General features: G+C 43.7%; 1 protein-coding gene across 1 annotated transcript; it reads left to right on the plus strand.

The window, feature by feature from the left end:
- The first annotated feature begins 1,074 nt into the window (after window positions 1-1,074).
- LOC146964283 (uncharacterized) lies at window positions 1,075-4,362 on the plus strand. The gene is made up of 5 exons (XM_085768118.1): window positions 1,075-1,508; window positions 2,150-2,255; window positions 2,344-2,593; window positions 2,839-2,957; window positions 4,255-4,362. The coding sequence occupies exons 1-5, from the start codon at window positions 1,075-1,077 to the stop codon at window positions 4,360-4,362; spliced, it is 1,017 nt and encodes a 338-aa protein (XP_085624244.1).
- Window positions 4,363-10,457: the final 6,095 nt, after the last annotated feature.

A 10,457-nucleotide genomic window follows, 5' to 3' on the forward strand; every position in this document is an offset into this window, starting at 1 on the left:
TGTATTTTGTGTGAAGACTGCTCTACGGACTACAGATCTGGTGTCCCACAAAAAATACATCACCAACTGACATGGGAAAGGGCGGCATATGGTGACGTCACCTACGCGACTTGTAGTCTTTCTGGTTACGGATTCTTTGGAATTTTATTTTACAATAGTTTTACAACAAACTGCTGATTTCTCTTCATGAAACGCAATGTTTTAAACAGGTAGAGGTCATATTTCTTTCTCATGGCACAATTCAGATTCGGATCACGAAATAAAACTTTGACTCCCGTTCACTTACATGGAGACTTATTCCGAGTTGAGGTGACCGTTACTTCTTGCTTCCGCTTAGGCTCTCAAAGTGAATACAGAATTATAGAAATATTTGCAAATTTATTCAAACAGGAATAGCATGAGATGAAACATAAGATTTGAGGCCTGTTCAGAGTCCTTCCTCTTTCTAATAATTAAATCAAGCTTCTCCATCCAACTAAAACCTTGAAAGGGCCCTTTACTGTATGTGCAGAGATACTGTCATATTGAAACAAAAAAGGGCCTCCCCAAACTGGACAAGGTTGGATGCACATAAGCCTTAGGCCGCGTTCAGACTGCAGGCATATCTGATTCAAATCTGATTCCTTCTCATATCCGATTTTTAGGGCTGACTGTCCACACTGTTTTAGCAAGTGTCCAAATCGCATTTGGCTCTGTTCAGACTGGGCCACATTATTGACCCATCTGACAGGTTGCTGTAGCAACGACGTCGGAGCGGAGGCGTCATCCAGCGCGTGTATTGTGTGACGTCATGTAATAGCGACAAGAAAAACAATAACAAACAAGATGGAGGCAGCTCACATGAGTATATTGTCCTTATCGCTGTCCAGTAGGGGTGCAGAACATGTCAGACGCACCTGGCACATTCAACGCCGTAGGAGGCTGGTCGGGTCATACACAGCAATGCTTCGTGCTGCACTCACTGCAGGAGTTGCTGTGCAGCGACAAGTGTGGTGCCACCCGAAGAGCTACGAGTGGTGGGAAAATGTAGTCCTCGGCAGTTTTGATGACGACCAATGGCTCGCAAATTTCCGAATGTGCCGAGCAACATTTGAAATGCTGACGGATCGCCTACGAGCAACGCTCACACGCCAGGACACGCACCTCAGGCGGGCAATCGCGGTGGACAAACAAGTCGCGGTCACCTTGTGGTGGTTAGCCACAGGGTCAGGGTACCGCACCGTTGCCCACCTGTTTGGAATAGGCAAGGCAACGGTGTGCATGGTTGTTGGCGAGGTCTGTACTGCCTTGACTGCCCTGCAGGAGGAGTACATCAAGCTCCCAGTGGGAGATCACCTGCAGCGCATCGTCCGGGGCTTCCATACGCGGTGGGGCTACCCTCGCTGCGGGGGATGCATAGATGGGTCACATATCCCAGTGATCGCACCCCAACAGAACCACACCGAGTACTTTAATAGGAAAGGATGGCATTCGGTGATCCTCCAAGCTGTGTGTGATCACCAGTCAAGGTAACAGTTGTTGTTTTTTTTACTACTACTGAGCAATGGGCTCTATGCACAGCTGCAGCTCTTTTATTTCCTGTCTTACATTATTGGACACATTGATTAATCCAGGTGTGTCTGACCATTGTGCCTGCTCAGACACACCTGGCTTAGTTTGTCCAATAACGTAAGAGGAAATAGGAAGGGGCGCATGGCGTCTGTCCGACTACCCGTTTCTCCGACCATACATTTCTTTATTTTTGCGTCCATTAGTCCGACCTCCCACTTCTCCGACTTAAGTAGCCCTAACCCTTAACCTTACCCTAAACCTAACCTTAACACTGTAGAATGGGTAGTCAGAGAAATGAGCCGTCGGACTTTTGGGCAGTCGGACTGACGTATGCTCCCCAATAGGAAGTACTGGAGCTATGCATAGAGCCCATAGGATGCTAATCTGGGAAAAATGTCATGTTTAGATACTTTTTAAATAGGTGTGTGTGGGGGGTAGGGTGGGGGGGGATCAGACAAGATATCCTTGGTTTGATTTTGAGTCTTTGCAGTAATAACACTGTCATTAATATCCATCTTTAGTATGCAGCATAATAGTTATGATTATTATTATTATAAGTACATCTTTCTCTATCCATGTTATGTTATCATTGCCACAGGTTCACAAACATCAATGTGGGTTATCCAGGGAGTGTCCACGACTGCAGGGTGTTGCGGAACTCTGACCTTTACAGAAGGGGTGAGGAGGGAACTCTCTTCCCACAAGTAAGTGCTAATGCTGCTTCTTGGTAAACATCATTCATGTGGAGCAGTCACAGTACACATCAATTTCCATATTGTTCTATCACCTTAGGACACCGAAGTCATTTGTGGCACAGCAGTGCCCATCATGCTCCTCGGTGATCCAGCCTATCCTCTACGTAGCTGGATCATGAAGGGATACCCAGAGGGTGGGCTGTCAGAGGACCAACGCCACTTCAACTATAGCCTAAGCAGAGCCAGAATGACGATCGAGTGTTCATTTGGAAGGCTTAAGAGCAGATGGCGGTGCTTGAGCAAGCAGCTGGACGTGGACATCATGAACGTGCCTTATGTCATCACAGGTACCTATTGATAAGTAACTTACTGTATGTCATTCATCTAAAAACAGGCGAGGTTAGCATTCTGTTTGACACAATGCAGGGCGCTGCAGGTCATGTGGATGTGTCAAACATAGAAAGTGCATCTCAGACAGCATGTAAACATATAAGAAAAACACAAACTAACAACCTCCACATCAATAAAGTCTAATAATTATAATGTCACTTTAACTTTACAGCTTGCTGTGTTCTACACAACGTGTGTGAAGTCCAAGGGGATGTTTGTGAAGACCAGGATGTCTTTGAGGACAACCAGGACAATGCACCAGAACCAGAACCAATCACAGAGTTCAGTGACAACGCTGAGAACCTCGTCGGGCCACAGAGAGTGAGGGAAGCACTTACACGCTATTTCCGTGAAGTGTCTAACTAGAGTTACTTTATGAGGACTACAGACACCTTGCCTTCCGTTATCTAAATATGTTTCTGCATTATTTTAACCTTTATAAATACCCACTTGAGAGGAAAAGAGGAACAGACTAGCATTTCTTTTCTTTTCTTTTTACTTTGCCTTTATTAAAGTGCAACTTGAATATTCAAAGTGCATTCACAGTTAACTTCCCTGTTGTTCAGTGGCAGTGAAAAACATTTTTTCTGTAAACAAAATGTGACATTTATGTAATAAAATTGAACTGAATACTTGAATACATTTTTAGTATTATTTAACAAGTTTGCATTCTGTTTGCTTCACTTTAAAGCTTCAACTGAAAAATCAGACACTGCCTAGTTGTTTGGCTGACCTATGTTTGGCTATCATGAGGAAAAGTAAGTTGGTCGTCTAGGAGGTCTTGCAAATAAGATGTTTGAGGTCGGGTATGTAGACGCTGAGGCATCCTTGGCAGATATGTGTGCTGCTGGGTGCGAGACCCCTGTTGATAAGGTGGCAATAATGGCTGGAACTCTGGTGGTTGGTGTGATGCTCCTGGGGGAAAGGAAGGGTGGTGGCTGGGAGGAACTGGGGGACAGCGCTGAGATTGTCCATCCTTGATGAGCTGGCCAAGAAAGGTCATCATCACCATTTCATGTTGGTGCTGTTCGGCCTGCATCTGGAGTAACACATGATTGTCCTTTTCCAGCACCTCACCCATTTTTTTGGCGAAAACATCCAAAGCTGCCTCCATCTTGTTTTTCCGCTTACGGCTTGTTGTAGTCCCTGAAGAGGATATACATGTTATAGACCAATTTTGCTTCTTTTTTTAACCCTTCTGTTGTCTGTCTGTCTACCCCTCCTACTGTGTCTACAATATATCTACCAATTGTGTCTGTCGATCTGTCTGTCTACCCTGGTGTCTGTGTAGTTACCCCTCCTTGTATCTGTATTTCAGTCTGTCTGTCTACCCCTCCTAAAGTGTCTCTCTGTCTGTATACCCCTGCAAGTGTTGGTTAGTTATGAACATAAATCCATGGTTTGTGAACCTACAGCAGGTTTTACTTTACGTTAATAAAATATCTTGAGTGCAGCATATTATGTCATGAAGGTAATCATAACCCACATCCCCATCAGCAATCAAAGTTGCAGCTACTAGACTATCACAAATTGTCACTTGATAATTAAACAATAGCTACTAATTGATCTGATGCATCATAACATGTTTATGAATACGACTTACCACGTTCTGAAGTAGTTTCAGAGGAGTTTCCACTTCCAGGGGCGATGGAGGGAGTTCCAGGGTTGGTTGAGGAGTGTCCAGAAGAAGTACCACTCCCAGAGGAAGCTGGACTTGGACTTCTGATGCTTGACACTGATGCATCAGCAGACTCAGATTGTGTGGGCACATCTAAGGAAAACATGGATAGATACCAGAGTTCAAGTTACCAAGTGAAATGGGCTTTAACAATTGTATTAGCTAATAGTTGTAACATAACTTTGTGATAGCAGTAACACGACACTGAAGTTATTTTCCAGCTTCCATGGAATGGACAGGAATGTCAAACCAAGGCTGGATTACAAAGTAGACTCCATAGTTTAATAAAAACACACTTTCAGATTTGTGAAACCTTTATTCTACTTGTCATTATGCAAAAAGGGACATTTCACAGTTTTCCCCTAGACTTTTCCCCAAATGTCCCTTTTTTAAAGGGGACCTATTATGCTTTTCCAGCTTTTCAGACTTTTATATATGTTTAAAATGTTGGATAATGGTTCTAGAGGCCGTGGAAGTGTCATATCATGAGGTTAATGCATTTGGAGGTAAACCCTGCTAGATAATTGGGATTTCTCTGCACACCTGTTACACTCGGTTGCGCTAAGTTTTTTTTGACATGAGCTCGCGTCTACGTCATGGCGTGCCGGACTCCCCTACATGGTCATGCCGAGGTCTCTGCTCCAGCCGGCCCCGCCTCCCCCCATGCTGCTCTGTTGTGGCTGGGGTCACAGCGGAGAGCGGAGCGGACTACTTCCTGCTTCTTCCCTGCATGTTGTAGCGCTGTAGCGTCACTTTACTAAGTTTTATTTAGAAGTTTACGCCGACGTTTCATGTAAGTGAAGCTGTACCTGTGTGAGGAGCGACGTACCGCCGGGGCGACGTTGTTCGCCGGACCGACGTAACGCTGGACCGCCGGAGCACCGGAGCTCCGGAGCTGCAGCGGCTCCTCACACAGGCAGAGCCCGCTGCAGGCCTCCTTGGCCGGGCGGACGTCCGTCTGCAGGCCCCCTTGGCCGGGCAGGCGTCCGTGCTCATCGCGGTAGAGAAAACCATCGCTAATAAACATACCCGCAGGTTTTTTAGACGTTTACCGCCGTGTGGTTAGTCTTTTTAGCAGAATGTTGGTCTCATTGATGAAATCTTGTGGCAGTTGAATTAGTTTGAATGAAAAGTGAAGCTGTGAGAAGGAGGAGGAGAGGAGCAGTGCTGCTGTAGTCTATGTGCACAAATCACCACATTTACATCAATAAATAACTGTTTTACAATGAACTGACCATTCTGCATATATTTTTAATTTATTTTATATATTTATTTTTGCATTTTTATATTACATGTTAGCCTACATGGCAAAGACTACTCCATACCATCTTTGGTTAGGGTGAGTCTAGGTCATGGGCACATTTCATTACACAATGTAGACTGGTCAGATGCAGACTGGAGATCTGCCTACTGCAGATTTAGCTTTTGTTTGCATACTACATTTTGGCCAAATCAGTATAGGTACTAGTAGTAGACATCGTCATGGTAACGCAATGCTGAGGGAGTGGTTCATTTGCATTTAAAGGGAGGGGCCACTGAAACAGACCGTTTTGCAGAGCCCTGTTTTTGAGAATGCTGTGATGTTTGATCTTTGGGGTATTTTGACCGAAGCACGTCACAGACATGTCTTTAAGACACCCAGGAACTATTTTAGTTGGTGCAAAAAGGAGCATAATAGGTCCCCTTTAAGCTTTCACGACTAGAATAATGATTTAACAAATCTGAAGGTGTGTTTTTATGAAACTGTGGAGTCTCCTTTGACATCTAGTGCTGGATTGACGGCTCGTTAACGTTATTGGTGTAGGATCTGGACCTTGTCAAAGCTGGAAACAAACGTGCTAACTTCAGCGTCGCTAACAGTAATTAGCACTAGCTGCAGCTAACATGCTAAGTATGTTAGGTTACATTAGCCAGTTAACTACCGTTACTCACCTGCGTTGCCGCTATTCGGATCCTCCTCCTCGCCTTCTTCGGTGGAAGCGGAGCTGTCAAGCACCATCAGTGGGCGAACACTGGGCTTGTCCCCAAGGATGCTATCTAATAAGTCATAAAAGGGGAAATTGTTTCGCCCTGCACCACTTTTGTTGTTGCAATCCTTGATCTCTTTATATTTTGTTTTTAGACTTTTTATCTTCCTCTGGCACTGCAGCCACGTCCGCCGGAATCCCCTTTCTCTCAAAGAACGCGAAAGACTTTCATAAATTGACTTATTCCGATACATGCCCTCGAGCTTCGCTTGAACGGACCCATCTCCCCACAGATTAATGAGGCATTTCGTTTCTTCCTCTGTCCAAGGACTGTTGTTTTCGGCATCTTCCGACTGCTCCATACCGGTAACGTAGCTCCACAACTCGAAACAGGTGGGTGGTTTGGCGCATTGGGTCAGGTCTGGCGTCGCGTAGAGTGACGTCACGGACAGTCAAAACCGATCTGAGTGTTTGGAGCTGTTCAGACTGAGACGCATCTGTCCAAATGCGATCTGAAACTACCTCCCGGAGGTGGTTTCGATCCGTTTTGCAAAAATCGGATTTCATGTGATTTGGGACTGTTCAGACTTAAAAAGAGCCATCCAGTTCCAATCTGGATGGGCTAAAAATCGGATTTTGGCTGGCAGTCTGAACGCGGCCTTGGAGTGCCTGTAATCAGTTCTATATGTTAAAAATCAGGCCTGCTCAATTCTCAGGAACTAGGGCGACACTTGGGGCCTGGACCAACTAGCTATTCAGTTCTTGTCTTGTTGGTGTGGATCCCTCTCAGATCAGCGATTGAGGACATTCAGACAGCTTCCAAACAGCTCAGTGTCCAAGCAGGTCCAAAACCCTGGGTGTCTGAAGACCTTTAATGGAAATGCATCACATGACAATATAGTGTGGCATGGGTAGACACAGAAGGATATGCCCCTCAGGAGTTGGTGGAGAATAATATGAGAATCAAAAGAGAGCAAATATAGGTTTTGGTTGGAAGCAAAACTTCAATTAATGTTCATGTTTTTCCAAACTGCTGGATGTGTAAATGAGCTCTGATCAAAAGTCATTAAAGCCACATTAGCTTATAATGGGATGAGTGATGTTTCACTGTTGTGAACACAACTTGTTCCCACCACTTCTAAGTGGCCAAAATTAATGAAACAGTTTGACATTTTTCTAAATTAGATGTGAAGATCAATACTAGTCTCATATCTATGGGCTATGTAGCTAGAGCCAGAAGACTATTAGCTTAGTTTTAATGGCCCTCTTATGTCATTTACTTAGTTTAATTGCTTTTTGAATCGCTTACCATATACATTAGAAACTGGTGGTGGTGGTGGTGGTGGTGGGGGGGGTAAAGCTAGTCAATGTCCTAACCGTAACCCTTAATCTAACCCATACCAGCACCTCTAAAACTCAGTAACGGCACATTGAATCTTACTTTTGGTCTAATTGGCTCCTGGCTTCAGTTAAATAGGCTACTGATCAATAAAATAAGTGTAGTAACCCTCAGTAAGAAAGCCTTTAGTGTAATTTACTGTCACATCTCCCCAAACTAAATAATTGTGAAAACCACCCCAAGGGCAGACGTACTCACTTTGGCCCATACACTGGAATTTATTTTGTGTTATCCTTAAAGCAGAAGTAAGCGATCCGGTCGTTTTGGCTACCTTCTCGTCAGCCGATGGAGTTAGCAGCCCCCGCCCTCGTCATGGATCTATTGATCCTCGTCCCTACGTCACCACATTCACGTGCATCCCTTGGCTGCACACACCTTCATGCCGTTCTCTCTCCTCATTGGATAAAGGTTGTAGGATACAAGGAAGTATACAAGAAGTTTTCTCCTCGGCTTACAGCAGAGCAGAGTGACTGATGGACCCGTGTTTCAGACCAAACACTCTATATAAGTGATTGCCGTCGGAAGATATAACTATTTAAGACTTATATTAACACAATATTCTGCTTCCCACTGAGCAAAGAGACGTCCAAACGACGTCTTTTCTAAGTCATTTTTGCACGTCTAATATTGGTCCCCTGAAGGTGCAGACTGTTACTCCAGACGACGTCTTTTTCCGACGTCTACTGAACGTCCAGTATTGACGTCCACAGGACCGCCGTATAAGGGCTATTTGTTGTCCAAATGTGGTCATTATAGACGTCTTTTCTGCGTCAAAATTTAAACCGACATCCACTGAACGTCCACAGGACCGCCGCATGAGGGCTATTTGACGTCCAAATGTGGTCGTTTCGACGTCTTTTTTGCATCAAATTTAAACTAATTTTAGACATTGTTTTTATACTGCTTCTAGGCTCTGTGCATAACTGTAGTCCCATTTCAGAAGGTGTCAGACTGTTCCAGTTCACTTTCCTATAGCTTCATTTGGTTTTCTCAGCAGCAGATTACCTGGAAATGCATGCAAAGGTGTAATGCATTTCCAGTTCAAACCTGCTGCTGAGCCAGATGAAGCTACAGGAAAGTTAACAGGAAACAGATCCTCCACCTCCTGTAAACATATGGGACTACAGTTATACACAGGTTTACCAATAAATCACAATTCAATCCCCATTCATTTATTTCCATCTTTATTTTCTTAATCACTGGCACAAACATGTAATTCTAAAGTTATTGGTATCTGTTGAAATTAATACTGCTGGTAAAATACTAATAAATACATAAAGTTACACAGCCCACCTTGCTTCGGTCTGTGGCACAACAACAAATATAACACAATAAAAATTAAAGTGATAAACTCAATGTGTTTTGAGAAGAATTACAAATCAGAACCAACTACTCCATACTTAACACAGAAAATACATGTACAAAAGTGATACAAAACTGTGACAAGATTCTCCACAATGGATAATCAGTCCTGGGTGACTGCTGTGTATCCCTCTCCTCCAGCATGTGTCTTTATGAAGTCCTCTGTGGCTGTGTCATCAAAATGTATGGCTCCATCTGCACAAGAAGAAGAAGAAGAAGACAAATAATTAGAAATATGCAAAGACAACCTGCAGCCTGTGTCTCCACTACCAATACTGGATTCATACAAAACCATCTCAGCAAATGTTAAGATATGACATATGGGCTTACCTTGTATTGCTCTATAAACCTTTGTCTTCTCCCTTCATATTAGATGTCACCATCAGGGCATTAGTGAAGAGCCTATAGGGGAAAAAAACATTTATAAATTAATGTGAATGATACAGTGCTTTGCAAAAGTATTCATACACCTTGAACTTTTACTTTACACATTTTGTCATGTAACAACAGCTTTAATGTATTTTATTGGGATTTTATGTGATAGACAAAGTAGTGCATAATTGTTAAGTGGATGAAAAATACGTGTGGTGTTATAGATTTTTTTTTTAAAATACATGCAAAACTCTGGTGGAAACTGCACAACACACCATCCTGACTGTGAAACAGCACCCAGGAAGAGTAGCTAGTGGCAGCTTGTGTGTATGACAGAGCCCAGGAGGAGCTCCGTACAGCAGAGTATAGGAGGCTGTTAGCACTGTTAGCTGTCCTGGATGCTAGTGAGTGCAAGCAGTGGATGCTATCCGCTAGCCCGATGCTAATTTCCGCTAGCACGATGCTAACTTCCGCTAGCCCGATGCTAACTAGCGGTGGCGGCTAGCATCCGTGACTACCACTCACATCCCAGTTTACCACAACAGTCCTCATAGCTACTCATTACAGCAAATAGAGCAGACACCGGGCCGTGAAGGTGCACGCCGCAACGCGTCTTGTATGAATGACACATCGGTTAAAATGGGCGCCGGAAAGAAACTGACACTATAAATGCATACAGTAAACATAAAATCAACTAAACCAAGCAAACTTACCTTCCACTTAGTGGAAAACGATGTTGTTGTAACCAAAGCGTTATGTTGACCACAGCCTGCTTCTGCAGGAGAAGAAACGCGCCAGTTGCTTGGTGTATTTCCTCAGCCAACCAGATCGGCGTTTGCTGGTGCCTCAGCCAATCAGAGTATGATCACATGCTGCCTCAGCCAATCAGAGTGCCTTTGACTAGTTTAAATAATAAAGGCTCTTATCAAAGACTGTTCAAAATTATATTTACTTCTCCCTACTCTTATTTTCTGAAGCCATAATCTCCCACAAATTTCATTTCAAAATATATAAATTAAAATATTAATTAATTAATTAATTGA

The sequence above is a fragment of the Trachurus japonicus genome, chromosome 22, assembly GCF_045865225.1.
Source record: "Trachurus japonicus isolate A0001 chromosome 22, Traja_1.0".
Taxonomy (NCBI): Eukaryota; Metazoa; Chordata; class Actinopteri; order Carangiformes; family Carangidae; genus Trachurus; species Trachurus japonicus.